The sequence below is a fragment of the Chlamydotis macqueenii genome, chromosome 6 (assembly GCF_036417535.1).
Source record: "Chlamydotis macqueenii isolate bChlMac1 chromosome 6, bChlMac1.mat, whole genome shotgun sequence".
Lineage (NCBI taxonomy): Eukaryota > Metazoa > Chordata > Aves > Otidiformes > Otididae > Chlamydotis > Chlamydotis macqueenii.
In genome coordinates this window covers 24,183,799-24,198,870 of record NC_141561.1, presented here as the reverse complement: position 1 = coordinate 24,198,870, position 15,072 = coordinate 24,183,799, and the positions used below count along the sequence as shown (strand labels likewise).

General features: G+C 51.0%; 2 protein-coding genes across 2 annotated transcripts; both read right to left on the bottom strand.

Annotated features, from left to right (window-relative positions):
* Positions 1-5,809: 5,809 nt before the first annotated feature.
* On the bottom strand, positions 5,810-7,274 carry HOXD11 (homeobox D11). The gene is made up of 2 exons (XM_086751057.1): positions 6,668-7,274; positions 5,810-6,045 (listed from the first exon to the last, which is right to left on the bottom strand). Exons 1-2 carry the CDS (start codon positions 7,272-7,274, stop codon positions 5,810-5,812), a joined length of 843 nt encoding a protein of 280 aa, XP_086607183.1.
* Positions 7,275-13,310: 6,036 nt separating this feature from the next.
* On the bottom strand, positions 13,311-14,412 carry HOXD12 (homeobox D12). Its single transcript, XM_010123212.2, has 2 exons — positions 13,851-14,412; positions 13,311-13,549 (listed from the first exon to the last, which is right to left on the bottom strand). Exons 1-2 carry the CDS (start codon positions 14,410-14,412, stop codon positions 13,311-13,313), a joined length of 801 nt encoding a protein of 266 aa, XP_010121514.1.
* Positions 14,413-15,072: the final 660 nt, after the last annotated feature.

Here is a 15,072-nt window from a genome sequence, read left to right as displayed (position 1 = left end):
TTGCTAAAGATTCGCCCGCGCCGGGGGAGAAGCGCCGGCCCAGCCACGACGCTCCCTCCGAGCCCACGGTTCCCCCCCCCCTCCTCCCCGGCTTTCTAGCAATTTCCTCCTCTTCAACAACGGCCCGGGCGACCTACCGAGTTTAAAGAAACAAAATACTATTTTCCTTGACGCAGCTTAAGGCTCGACTGTTAAATCTAATCAGGAATTTTATGCCCATCAAATGGCTCTTTCATAATCTTTATTTATACGTTACGAAAAGGGGGTCCCAGAAATATCCCAGCCGAAGTGCCAGCCCAGAGCTTTGCAGCAAAGTTAAAACAATCAGCCGGTGCTGAGCGGCTTTCCGCGCCAGCCCCGCTGGTGCTAGCTGAGTTAGCCTCTTGGCGCTTGATTAGACATGAGGGCTCTTTGATTTTTTTAAATTGAAAGTATGAATTTCTCGCATGTCACTACACGGAAACTCAGACGATGGCCGTGATGATGACGGTTTAAATATCGCACTCAGGGCTGGCAAAAGGCTGCGTAAGACCCTCTGCTCACGATAAATCATCAGGGTTTTAAAAAATGGGTGGCTTTTTTTTTCTTTTTTTTTAACTGAAAATGAACGGTAGGAAAGTTTAAGTTTGATGTAAATAGAAGTTGAATAAACATGCGAGAGCCGCTGGGGAACGAGGGGCTTAGGCTCTGGGCGTTTAATGTCACTCTTGTTTTAAATCATATTAAAATGGAATCAAGTAATTAACATTAATAAATAAATCAATATTGTGCAATAAATGAGATCTACAATCTACATTAATATAAAGGTTTTGCTCTCAGAGCCCCATATTTTTCCCAACGAAGGAGGGAAAAAAAAAAAAAAAAGACCCAACCAATGGGTCCATGCAGATGTAAATTACTATTTGTAATAAAGCATAGGTGGACATTACAGTTTTCTCCTCTAGCAAATGTCAGGGCTAAAAACTGGAGGTTACCAGACGTGACAGTGGGGCTTAATTTTCACTGCCTTATCTTCCTAAACCTGATTACTGGTGATATGATTATGTTGTTGGTTGTTGGGTTTTTTTTTTTCCCTCGGCTGTTCTGAGGACTCTTATAGTTGCAATTTTCTCTGTTTGTGTCTCATTAAGGGAGGGGGATGGGAGAGAGGTACGAAAGAGGTTAGATATTTTGCAGATGCCTTCAGTAACAAAGGTTGCGAGAAATCCCTTATTTCAAAAGCAGGCTGGAAACCAGGAAGCTTTTAATAAAACTCCTTTCATTTACTCGATTTCAGCATTTTTTTAGATTGCCTTTAAACGCGCAGATTGTATGTTTTATGCCACGCTGTTATATTGCAAGGAGATTGAATAATAGATTTTCTTTAAGGAAAAAAAAATGGCTACGATATTGCGTCCTTTCTTCTTTTAATAATGCAACTGTCACGTTGCCCAGATTTCTATGCAGCATATTTTCACAGAAAGAGTCTGCGTCTGGGCTGAGAGCTCGGATTCCCTGGCTTTTTTTAACTGAAGGGTGGCGGGGGGAGGAACATACTGATGACATTATACCTTTTCCTAAATATGAAAGCTTGTAAAATAAACAAAATAGCAAGCTGGCCGTTTCTTCGAAGGTGTCTTGTCTGAGGGTGAGGATCGCACGGTAGCACTGCCTGTACCCCCGGCTTCGCCCGCAGCCTCAGCCCTTCCTCCGTCGCGTTTCTGTGTTTCTGCGGACGCAGCCTGGTGCCTGCCCGGCACGGTGAGGTTCAGCCTGTAGCTCGGTCGCCGGTCCTGCCCTCAGCACCGCTATCTGGGCTGCACGGTTATCTTCCGGCAGATTCCTGCCGGGTTTGTGGTTGAATCAGAAAGTAAGCAAATGCCTTTTTCGTTCTCCTTAAAGGACAAGACCAAAGATGTTTGGAAATAGCTCATAGCCTTTTCTGTCCGAAGGAATAAAACACAGAAAGGAGTGGGGAAAAAAAATAAAAATATATATATATTATAGACTCGCACAGAACCATCACGTTTACAGGATGATTCAATCAAGAAGAAAGAGGTGTTTCCATATTCCAGTGTGGTTTTGGTTTTGTTGTGTTTTTTTTTTTTTTAATTAACAGCACATCCTGGCTGCCGTCCCTCGTTCCATTCGCTGGGATGGGCCTCTGTATACTTGCGAGGGGTGAAAGCACCTCGAACGAAGGCTGAAGGGTCTGGGGTCGGCGTGGGCTCTCACACGGAGCACTCTCACGCCAAGAAAAACAAACACACACAAAAACTTGGCCGAACGTTTCCCTCTCGACCAGGGTCCCTGCGCCGAGCAGGGGGTTTCCCCGGCTGCGGGGGCTCCCTTCGGCGTCAGGGGTCCGCAGGATTTCGGATCGTACAGTGCCAGTTTACCACCGACGGAAAGGTTATTTCTAGGAAACTGTTAACAATGAACTTCTAAGGAAAAAAAAAAAACCCAACCAAAACCCAAACACAACCACCCAGCAGACAATGTGCCAACAAATGCTTTCACGAGAGATGGGACTGTAAAAAAATGCGGAACATGGGTGAGCCAATGTGAAAGAGATTTCGATGAATTCTGGAAATAAGCAGAAAATAGCGAAGCCCTTTCTTTCCTCGGATTCTGACCAAAAGTGCGCACTGGAGGGGAAAAAAAATAAAATAGAAAACCGGAAAAACGGAACATGCTTGGTCACTGGAGAGCGTCCAGGAAATTCATAAGCTTCGCTTTAATTTTCTAATCTCTAGTTTCATTTTAATAGATCTCCATAGTACTTTTAAGGTGAGGGATTTAATTCAGCATTGCCTTGGCAAGATGATGTTCGGATATTAAAAATATATTCCTTTCGCTCTGGTGTCTCTGTCTCTCTTAAAAAAAAAAAAAAACCCACAAAAAAACCCAACCAACCAACCAACCAAACAAACAAAAAACAACCAAAAACAACACTCTCAGGATCTAAAGTTAATCTCGCCTTTAAATTAAATTGATTAAAAAATTATGCTCTCTGTACCTAGAGGTTTATTTAAGAAAAGCCTGGAATAAGAATGGGAAGGTAAACTGTGGAAACGCGTAGGGTTTATATTACTTTTGTTCTATCTGCCTTAAGGCTTAAGGGGTAAATAGATTTTCGTTCTAGGGAACGAATTCGGAATATCACTGTGGGTTGTGTTTTTTTTCCCTTAAAATTATGGGATTTTTTTTAAAGCTCTGATGCATTATAAAAGATTACGACCCAAAAAGAAAAAAAAATAATTTGAAAGTGGCATATTTCGCCAGCACGTCGCGGTTATGGGTTATTTGTTTAATAAATCTTTTTGATGCTTTATTTTCTCATTTGGAAGGCCCTGAAATCTTATCGTTACTTATACATTCGGTATTTTATTAGCGGCGGAGCTTTTCTGAGGGGGAGGCGGGGGGGGCGCCGGCATTGCCGCGCGCGGGCGCGCCCTCCGGTGGCCGATGGTGGCCGAGCCCCGGCGAGCCCCGCGCCCGCGGTCCGTCCCTTCGGCTCTCTCCGTCCCCGCCTGCCTCCTCGCTTTTTGAAACAGAAATCTAACCCCGCTACCGGTGAGCGTTTACGCCAGAGGAACGCGAGGGTGTTTGGGTTCCCGCGGCCCATCCGCGGCCGAGGGTTAAAGCACTGCGGGGAACAGAAAAAAAACAAACGGCTCGTTCTCGCCCTGCGGATTAAGGCTCGGAAGGGACAAGAGAATTTTGCTAGAAGGTCAGGCGAAACGCTTTGAGAGATCCCCCGCGACTTTGCGAGTTTCTAAATAACGAGCTCTGTGCAGAAACGCACACAGAAATATCATCTTTCTCCCTAAATCACAAAGCATTTCCTACAGCCCCTGCATTACCTTTTATTGAACGATTAAAAAAAATACACCTTCTCCCCCTCCCCCTTTTTTTTTTAAGAGCTAAAAAAAGAAAAAAGGAGATTTGGGGTTAATTCCCGGGGCGCGAAAGGGAGAGGGCGAGGGGAGCAGGAAGCCCGCCATGCCCGGACGGGAGCGGGCAGGCTCCCCGCACACCACGGAGGGCTCGCCTCCACCCAGCTGGGATTTTTCTTTGCGTTGTGCTGCATTTACTAATGCGGGCAGCTATGCGGTAGTAAGCGTGTGTGTGGTTGTGCGTGTGTGTTAGAGAGAGGGAGTGAGAGAGACAGAGAGAGAGAGAGTGGGTGGTGGTTGAAAATAACAGAGGAACCTTAAGGCGCCTAATTATTCAGAAGGGTTAAAGGTGATGACCTTGACATTTTGGAAGTTCAAAGGCATACACTTATGTTTTTCTTGCTAAAGGGTTTAAAACATTTTTTTGGTAGTCATGTCTCACTCCACTTCCATTTCTCGATTTTTTGAATTCTTGGGCTTTTCCTGACTTATTTGGGCACTTTTGCCTTCCCTGTGTGTGAGCGTAGTGAGAGCCACTGTGTCCTATTCAAAACAGGCAAATTCTTTCCTCACTCCTCGCCTTTATTGCACATTGCGGAAATCTCTTTTTCACCCACCAGAAGGTGTATAATATAACCCAATTAAGCTGTTTAGAACCTCGGGTTTTATGGTGTTGTCTAGACAGTTCAAGGTTTTGTAAACAGCCCCGCCAGGTCACGCAAGATAAAGCGGCGCGGAGCAGCGCGGTCCGGGGCGGATGCAACCCCCGCGCAGGGCCCGCGGCCGCCGGGGCACCGGGCAGCGCCCCCGGCCCAGCGCCGTGCTCCATTCGCCCTCTGAGGGGTGATAATTAGGAGAACCATCCCTCCGCTTCCAAATTTTTTTTTCTTTTTTTTTCTTTTTTTTTTTTTTCGCCCCACTAGTGCCAATTGTTTATAGCTCCCTCTTGCCTGACTCGCTCCGAGCCCTCGGTCTTTCTGCCTTACCCTTTACTAACAAGTAAAGTCACTGGCGTTGGGGATTCTGGGCTTACTGGGAGCCTGACCAGTTGAAAAATAATAATAATAATAAAAAAGCCTTTTTCGTTATTTGCAGTGAATGTAACACCACCAGAAGTGATGGTCTGCAGACAGACATATTGGCTCTGCCTCACAGCGGACAGGGAAGGCTGGGCATACCTACAAATTGAGAGTTAAACATCTAAACCACTAGTTATTTAAAATGCTTTAAAAAAACCCCGATTAGGCTTCCTCCCGTTATTGCTTAACTGAACTTGGCTCTAGCCCGGGAAGCGCTAGGATCCTTCAGAGATGGAAATCCATAGAGTGCACGGAAGTTATAACCTTAACTTTACTTGAAACCATTTATTCACATGAAAAAAGACAGTGGCCCATGCTTTTGGATGACAATAGAAACATATATATATATATTTATATATAGCGAACGTACATTTACCATCTCTTAAATAACCTGCATTCACTTAAAGGGAGGAAAGTGTTACCCTAGCTCAAAAGCAACAACAGACCCCCCCCGAACTCAATGAATTGTAAGCAAAAACTACTAGACACACTGCAGGTCCATTGCTGGTACTGTGGGAGAGAGGGAAAAAAAAAAAAAAAAAAAAAGCACCTTTGGCGAGAAACACTTGAGAGTGGACAGTTGGAGTTACCCTAGTTTCCCCTTATCAGGAATCTCCTCCGCCAAGCCCCGAAACCTCCAGTGGCCATTCAGTGTGTGGAGTTGCACGTGAAAATGAAACTTTGAGTTCCGCAGAGTGGATGTGTAATGTAAACCAATTTACTTTTGCATTCAGATGGCAGGTCAGAGGGACCAAGAGATTCTTTGTTTTTCTTCTTTCTTCCTTTTCTCTTTTACCCTCTTTTAATTTTTTTTCCTTTCTTTTTCTTTCTTTTTCCTTTTTTTTTTTTTTTTCAAAACAAGGGATTCCCAGTGAAATATTGGAGTCGATCTCTGTTCAGTTTCTTTTCTTTCATCCTTCGATTCTGGAACCAGATTTTAACTTGCCGGTCAGTGAGGTTGAGCATTCTGGACAACTGCAGTCTTTTCTCTTTGTTTATGTACACGTTGAAGAAAAACTCCCGTTCCAGTTCTCTTATCTGATATTTGGTATAAGGACACCTCTTTTTCCTCGATCGCTGGGGAATTGCTGAAATTCAAGAGAGAAGAAACTGTTTCATGCTGCTGCTACAACCACACTCAGCCAGGAAGAGATCAGAGTCTTTGACAATATCCCATTGCCTGGAAAGCAGCCCTCTAGCAGTTTATATATATATATATATATATATATATTCCTGGGGCTTTTACTCTCCGGGTGACTTAGCAAAAAAAAAGTGAATATTTCCCCACTTCTCCTTACAGGAGACCATTCCGGGCAATACGGAGAGATATTTAAATGGGCTGGAAAAATTCCAAGTTTCTCAAACTCCTCTCACACACAGCCCCCCCCAATCCTCCCCCTACCCCCGCCCCAAACAAACGAAGATCTCCAGCTCTAAACCAAAAGCAGCTCTGAGCACTACCTGTGAAATCTTCCCGTCCGCCCCCCTCCCCGCAGCCAAATCAACAATTTAATAACAATTAATATCCTCTTCCAAGAATACCTTAAGCCCACCTAAATTGGTTTCCTATCGTAAACACGCTTTACAACGGTAAAGGAAATCTTATAGGATATATAAAATCCTTTGGATGCTTATAAAATTGCACATAAAATGCGGCTTGACAAAGTGTTGGCCTTGTACTGTTGCCCCCAATTTACTAGTGATACCTACCTGAGCTGCTGCTCTTCTCCGCAACAGCCTCCCCAGGAGGGGAACCGGCGCTGGTGGCCGGTGGCACTTTCTTCTCCTGGCTGGAAGGTGTTTTACTGCAAGTGCCGTTCTGGGCTTTCAAGTCGCCCTTCTCCGCGTCCCCCTCGCCCTCCGAGTGCTGCTGGTACGGGGGTGCGGGGGCCGTCTCGTAAAACTGGTCGAAGCCCTGCGGCAGGATGCCGTTCCTCCCCACCGAGCTGTAGAAGTTGGGGGCGGCGGGAGACGGTCCGTGGTGGCCGCAGACAGGGTCCGTTTTGAATAACATTTCCGTTCTCCTGTTCGCAGGCTGCAGAAAGTCTCTGTGCATCACCTCTTCAGCAGAGTAATAAGGAGCGTAACTGCCCCTGTACTGCCATTTGCTGCGCTCTAATCCGTATTCCCTGAATGCCACTTCGCGCACAGGTTGGACATGAGGTAAATTAGAAGAATAAGGAAAAGTCATTTGACAAGACGACGACTGCGACAAAAAAGAGGGTTTCGTCGAGAAATCTGAGGGTGAGACGTAATAAGCGCACCCTGGCAGATACATATTGGACGCGCCGTGGCTGCAATCGTCAAACTCGGTCATGTCTTCCTTTTTGCGATTGCAAGCGACCGGGAGGCTTCAATGCATTGAACAAGATCCATCTATTGCACAAGAGGGTTTGGACAGGATCAACTAAGAAAAAATCCCCACCGTGTGCTGACGTGCAATTCATCTTGATTGATTCTAGTGGTAATTATGTCACGTGACGCGATGTAGAAATGTCCTTATATCTATATCAGCCCCTCGGAACGGCTCCTAAGATCTCTCCAAAGAGCCCTCCCAGCACGGAGAGGCGAGGGCAGCGTTTGTACCGACAGCGCCGCTCCCCCCCCCCGCCGCCGCGCGCCCCCCCCCCTTTCACCAGGCGATGAGGCACATGTAGGTGGCGGGGCCCATCACCTGGGGCCGCCCACCCCCGGCGCTTGCCGCGGAGCCCCGCGGGGCGCAGTCCCCCGCCCGCATCGCCCCCCGGCCCGCCCGACCTCGGCGGGCGGGGTTGTGGGGAGGGGAGCGGGGAGGCAAGGCAGCCCCGCCGTCGGGGAGGGCAGCCCTCGGAGCGAGGGGTGCGGGGTCCCGGTCGGGTACCCTCGGTTGGGAGGCGCGGCCGTTCCCGTTGAGAGGGAGAGATGCCGCCCGCCCGCCGCGCAGGGCGGTGATAAGCGAGGGTTCACTCAGGAGAGTCCGGTCCCATCCGCACGCCGGAGCGAAGGAGCGGATCTGCCCGCCCGCCTCCAGCAATCCATAGTTGGCATCCAAACCGGCCCCGAATTTCAAAGCTTGAGTCCCGAACACCTCATTTTCCCTGGCTCGAAAGCCCAAACACTGCGCGCTTGTGTCAGGGAACCAAAGCCAAACCGAGCAGAGAAACGCGCAAACAGAACATCTCTCAGTAGCCGCTTTTATGAGAGGGAGACACTTTCGGGCTCTTCTGGAAAGCAAAGGACCAGGGCAGGAAGAGAAATCCACGGAGCACGGTTTCCTTGGGAAGCAGAGCAGCACACAAAGTGACCTCTGTTCCCGTGCCTCCAACTCCCACCAAAATGTTCATTTTCATTGGAAGGGAAAAGCAGGGCTGGGAGCAGGCGACGCGCGTAGCACCCGCCGGCCCCGCGGCCGCCCTGCCTTCGAGAGCTCATTTTCCCCAATTTTCTCTTTCTCCTTGAAATCTGACTTTACATAGGTGAGTACAAACCGTGTCACAAAGGCTGAAAAGAGAAGAGAATAAATAATACTTGCCAGCCACAGCCCTATGCTCGAGCAATCTTTAATTCCAGAAACGCTTGCCAGCTCTCTATGGGAATGTCTTTTTTTTCTGCCACTGTACCGCATAGCCGGAGCAGCCCCGCCACATGCCGCTCTCCAAATAACCTGAAGTCTGTGCAAGCCCACCACGCCGGGCAGGGTCGCCCCCTGCCACCCACCCGGGCACTACCCGGCTGCTCCGGCCATGCTGCAGGCCTCGGATCACACCAGAAAAGACAGCCTCCGCGCCCCGCAGGGAGCCCGGCGGGCAGGGAACCGACCCAAAAGCCCGGCGGGCCAGCTGGGGGAAGGCCCGGGGGCTCCCTGACCCTGCAAGGCGGCCGCGCCCGCGGAGGGCTCGACCAAGCGAAGGCTGCGCGCCCCGTGGCCCCTCCGCCACCGGCGCCTCCTGCGCCTCGCGCTTCCTGCAGGCTCTGGATGCGGGGGCCCCGAGCCCAGGCTGCCCCCCGCACCCTGCCCCCCGCCTCGCCGCCGCCGGCATGGCCCCTCCTGCACCCCCCGGAGCGGGCGAGGGCTGCCCAAGGGGCTGCCGCAGCGCAGCCCAGCCTGCCCTTCCTGAAAACCAACAGACCAAAGCCAGCCAGATAGGATGACACTATTTTTTTTTTTACCCCTTTCTTTCCTTTTTTCCTTTTATTTGTACCCCACGGTATTTTTTTTTTTTTTTTGCCTTGGTGCCTCGTTCGCAAACCACCTCAGACGCCCCACATTGCTCCCGGCAGACAGACTCTCGCAACCAGGGCACAAACCCACCGTTCCCTCACTCCATCCGTAACTTTCGAGCCTTCTCGACTCTGCTGCGACACACACACACCAACAACCTCCGAAAAACGATGCCTGCGCAGTTAAGATGGCTCCTGCGTCGCTCACCACCCTGGGCTCGCAGCAGACGAGGGCAGGGATCCGCCTGGATCGTGCCCTCAGGTTTCTGATCGTCCGTCTCATCAGAAGAGATGGCTCTGGGAATCTATGGAGCTTCATTTTCTTTACCGTTGGAACAACTGCTTACTCCCTAGCCGGAATCCGTCACCTTTATTTTGACGCAGCAAGTCTAGCATCAGTTAAATTTTGGCGCAGGAGCCAACCGGTTTCAACTAATTCAAGTTCAAAGACATGGCGACGAGTTGTTAATAAAAAACCATCCCTTTTATGAAACAGTTCCTTAAAAAAGCGATGTAATTTGGGGAATGTGAGATTAACATCGTAGCAGAGACCCCGCTGGAATAAGGCAGAGCTGGGGGTCCCCGCCTGCCAGAGCATTTTCACCCTGGGGTCGGTTCCCAGCCCAGCTCTGAGCACTACACATCACCCCCCCCTTTTTTTTTTTTTAGTTTTTGCTTTACGCAGATTAAATAGCATCGAAACATAAATGCACATCATGTAGACAATCGGGCGAATACTTTACCGTTAGGCGTCTTGAAACATCTGCAACCGTCGCCCGGAATGACCAAATATTCGGCTCCAAGTGACATTTCCAAAATCCCTCCGTGGAGATTGCGGCGACTGGCGTAACATGCGGGTTTAAAAACCCGCCCGGCCCGGCTGGAGAAGATGCGGTGTTTTTGTGCCACCCAAGATAAGACACTAACTTGACCTTAACTTTGGTATGGCGCCCCTAGTATCTGGAGAACGTGAACAGACACTGTCTGGCAGCTCTCGTAAAAACCGACTGGAGAAGAGATTCTGAGTCATTTCATTTATTGCCACTACAGTTCTGCAAGAAAGCTTTTCCTCCCTGCCAAACTTTAATTATTTATGCTCTTTTAGGAAGCACAAAGGCATCCAGAGCCATTCCCGAAGAGCCGTGTTGCGTTTGCAGCCTTATCAAACAAGAGAGCCCCCTCAGAAGGGCTTTATCGCGTTCAGGCTGCGGTCGGAATGCGGAGATGTTTATGTTGGAGTAAATAAAGGGATGGACGGTCGCCTACACGCTGCGGGGGGACGCGGGCGTGGGCGCAGCAAGCGGGTGCCCGCTGCTCCTCCGCCCCCCTCCCGCACCGTATGCACCCACTAAGCCTGAGGGGTGGGAGGACAACGACGAAATACAGCTGGAAGGACACCCGAACTAATCCATCCGGGGGGCGTGAGTGCCCCCACCCCACTGGGGTGCGTCTCCTGCGCGCCCACCCGGCGTGCCGCACACGCGTGTGCACACATGTGCCCACGGGGCAGCTCAGGCGGGTGCGCGCAGGCAGGGCGTGCCCCGTATTCGCAGCTCTGCGCCACGCTTGTGTGTGCCTCCCCACGTCCGTGTGTGTTCCTCCCCACGGGCCCCGAACGGCGGCTGCCGCCCGCAGCCTCGGAGGGACAGCTGAAACCCAGAGCACGGGCACGCGTGAAATCGCGCACCGTTTTCTCCCGCCCGTGTGTCTATGCGCAGTACGAGCCCGCGAGTGTGGGCGCCTATGTGCGCACACGCGGTTACATGCAACGGGAGCTGCTGAAATAACTGCACCTATGATACAGCCATGATACACATACTTGTGCACCACGTCGCGTTTTAGATCCTACCTCCTCGGGTTTTGCTCCTTTCGTAGGCGATTGAGACTATACGCTTTACAGTAAGCCATCGTCGTGGGTCAGACACGTTTAATAAATGATACACTGCTTCTCACACCTTTTCAACCCAGGTTCTTCTTCAGGTTTCACATCACCCGTGTAATACAGGGACTGGTTGTACTGGGGCGGGTTAGGACAGGGGAGGATGCCATAAAGGGTCCATTTCTCATGGACCGTAGCCGGCTGAATAGTATTCCAGGAGGAATATCTGTTTTTTTCTTTTCTCCTGGCTTGCATCGTTAGGGTTGCTTCTATTTTTTTTTTTTTTAATTAGGGAAACGCTGCTGAATGAAGAGACTTCTATCGTCCGCAATGCACCAGCTCCCAGCACCGGGGCTGAAAGCCCCGAAGAGCTGGAGGGACCTGGGGATGGTGCCTCCGGCTTTCAGTGGGCACCCTCTTCTCCAGGGAGCTCTCCCCCGGGGCTCCCCCCGTCCCTCCCCCGTCCCCTCGGCAGTCACTCCACCACTGGGTTTTGTCTGCGCTGGGAGACGTGGTAAAAGTGGCCGTGCTGGAGGGGGAGAAATGCGCCTCCAAGTTGGACTGGTTTTCCTTTTCCCTCCAGAAACAGCACCCCAGGGCTACCTTCGGGGGTCTCTGTATACATAGGTAGCTGCTGTGTGCCGTTCGTGCGGTTTTGTAGCCTTGTTACGTACGCCCCAGACAACCTTAACGGAGCCGACGTTACAGACCAGAAAATAAAGCTCTGCCAGCGTAATCACCGTTACTGTCGGGAGAGGCAAGGCAAGGTTTCGCCTGTGGAAATGCCTCTTCATTAGAAAGAGATTTAGGTGGAAATTCCAGCCAAAAGGCGTTTTAATCCGAACACAAATTTTCGTTGTTTTTTTTTTTTTTTTTTTTTCCTGAAGAGTCAGACCAAGGCCGTACCAGGCATTTCCCCCGGCTCTGCGGCTCCGGCCGGCCCCAGTGCTCTGGTGCTGCAGGGGCCGGAGGCTCCCGGCACAGAGCCTGTCAGCAGGATATGGGGAAAATCGATTTCTTTCCCGTCCTAAAAACCCATAATCGAACGGCTTGGGCAATGCTCCCAGTCCCTCTGGTTGGGTTGTCCTCTGAGGTTTGTATCTGGGCAAGAAAAACAAAAGCGTTCCCCCCTTTCCCTCACAAAAACCTCTGTGGAAACGGCTCTGGGGACGTCCTCACAAAATAATCAAACCCACCAAAACCTCCGGGCTCTCCCCCCTCCTGCGCCTGCAGCACCTGGGGTTGAGAGGTGGGCCCCGGCCCCGCCGTGGCCTCGGCACCGCCCGCTCTCACCCTACGGTTTGTCCGGGGCAGCGCTTGGACAAGGCCAAAGTCAGCGGCGCGGGGAAAGCAGGGTCCGGCCGGGACACCTGGGGCGGCACCGGCGCTGCCGGGCCCGCCTGCGACCGGCTCCGCGGCCCCCGCGGGACCCCACGCTCCCGGCGGGCGGGGGAAGGGGGTTGAGGGGGGCTGTTTCCCGCCGAGGTGGGGGGAACTTCTCCCCTGTGCCCGAAGAGCTGCCCAGACCGAGTTCTGGTGGTCCCGGCTGGGCTCCCGTCCGCCTTTGCCCCCGCCGTCGGGGCGGGCAGCCCGGACCGGTCGAGCGGTTGCCGCGGAACTGGCGCGCAGGTTAAGCGCGGGCCTTGCGCGGCTGTCACGTGCCTCTTCCGCCGGGCTGCGGCCGGATCTGCAGCTCGGAGGGGGGGTGGGGGTAGGAAAGGAAAGGGAAAGAAAAAAAAAAAAAAAAAAGAAGAAAGAAAAAGGTTTATTTGCTAACCGTCTTCCCCCACGGCTCCCCGAGCAGGTTACTCCAAACCACAAAACAAGCCGGCGCCGCAGGCTCGCCCCGGCGTGCAGGGGAGCAGATGAAGGGAGCAACCGGGACTCACGGAGGTGACGTCTTTACTAGGCGTTATTCCTTTATTTTGCAGCAAAATGGTGTTTACATACAGATAAAAGACATCGATTTTAGTTTAGCACCGCTTATTCTCCGGGGAAAGAGAGGGTAAGAAGTAGAAGAAAATCTATATAAATGGAGAAAGAAAAGTAAAAAGCTGATAATACAGGTTTCCGTATTGCTTGCTGCTCCGGCTTGTCTTCTTAATTTGGGCTAAGAACTCCGCTTTTGCCACTTCACGCAGGGATCCTACGCGTTTCGAGAACTTGGTTTAAATGGCAAAAACACGCACTTCCCGCGCTCCACTCGCGAATACGCTCTACTCTAGGGGTGAACACTCCGGGCACAAGTTCATGCAGGAACGGGTGGACTCTGCTCTAGTACATAGAAAGCGCCTGCTCCCGCATCACTACTCTTTTCTTTTTCATCCGCCGGTTCTGAAACCAAATTTTAACTTGCTGATCACTTAAATTCAGTCTGTTTGATAGTTCTTTCCTCTTCTGTCGGTTAATAAACTCATTGAGGAGAAACTCGTTTTCCAATTCTGCAATTTGTTGTTTTGTGTAAGGTTTCCGTTTCTTTCTCGATCTCCCCTGGGTGGGGCACCAAGGCAAACCTACAACAAACACGGCGATAATTTAGTGGATCAGGTCTGGGTATTAAAAATAAAGCGAGAAAAAAAAAAAGAAAAAAGAAATAAAAGAAGGGGGAAAAAAAGGCAAGATAACAGGGCTAAACTGGGTCGGCAAACCGGGCAAAGCGCATCTGACAGGACAATTTCTATCTACCTCCGAGTGAGGTTAAGCGATTATCGCTCCGAATGGTTTACAGGGGGGCTACAAAGCAATTACAGACATCTCTTAGAAAGCATGTATGGCTGGGTCGCCTCTAACTAAAGCGAGATATTTAAGGCATACCATCCTGCACTGAAGGTCTGAGGCATGACTGGACTGCTGCGGGCTGAACTGTCAGGTTCAAGTTGACGGAATTCTTGATGTCCTCCTTTAGGCTGGAAGTGCAGGAGTTCACCTCAAAACCCGCAGCCGAGCCGTGCAGACTTCTCTGCAGGCTCGAGTGGTCGTATTTGACGGGCTTTAGGTTGGCTGTGTGGGTAACACTCGGGTCATTTGCAAAAGATTGCCTCTGCCGGCATCTCTCCTCTTGTTTGGAGCTCGCATCGTGGGCGTAATATTTACTGCTGTCTTCCAGGCACTCTTTGCTGCTGTTGGAGCTGATGCTGATTGGAACCGAGCCGGGGAGGTAAGGCTGCGCCGCGCCGCCGAACGCGTGGCCCTGCGGCTGGGCTGCGCACGAACTTGAGCAAGTCCAGGGGATCGAGCTGCGGGGGTAGGAAATGGTGGGCAGAGCCGCCAACTGACTGCCATTAGCCCGCAAATTGGGGAAATAAAAGGAATCGGGAGATTGCAGATTCAAGAGAGAACCGACGTAGCCAGATCTGTAGAGACTGCGATCACACATTTCCAACAAAGGACTTCAGCTGTTCTTACAGCAGTATTTAGTTACAACAGGGAATAAGCGGAAAGCCTGAAACGATTGGACGAAACTTTGCAGACAGGTTCTTCAAAGCCGGTAATTTCAGCACCGCCTCCAGCCACCGAGTCACAGAGTCCCCCTCTTTTTTTTTTTTCCCCCTTCTCCCCCCCCCTTTAAAAAAGTCTTATGATAACACTTGAAATATGAAAATACCGAGATCGCAAGGGGGAGGGGAAAACATGCTCTCCGCTTCTATAAAAGTGGCCTGGGCCGGCTGGCAGAGCTGCGGTACTAGCCGAAAGATGAGGGGGACCAAACACTTGCGGAGCTGCCGAGGGGATCCCTGGCCCGCAGCACCCTCGGGGCTGCGCCCGGCAGCTGCGGGAGCGCGCACCCCGGGCTGGGAATGACCTGCCAGGGCTCCGGGGAAGGGGATGTGACTGTGCAGGGCACATGGGTGCATTTCTGCCCCCGTACAGACCAGTACACCTTGTGCATATGTGTGCCCAGAATACGCGTTTTGCTCGGTTTATATCCGCATTTATTTTAATTGCGAGCAACGTGATACGCATCTGCATATGCTTGCAATTAAAATCCTAATTGATCGGATATTACCAGGAGCGTCATTCTGGTGCGTTGATGACG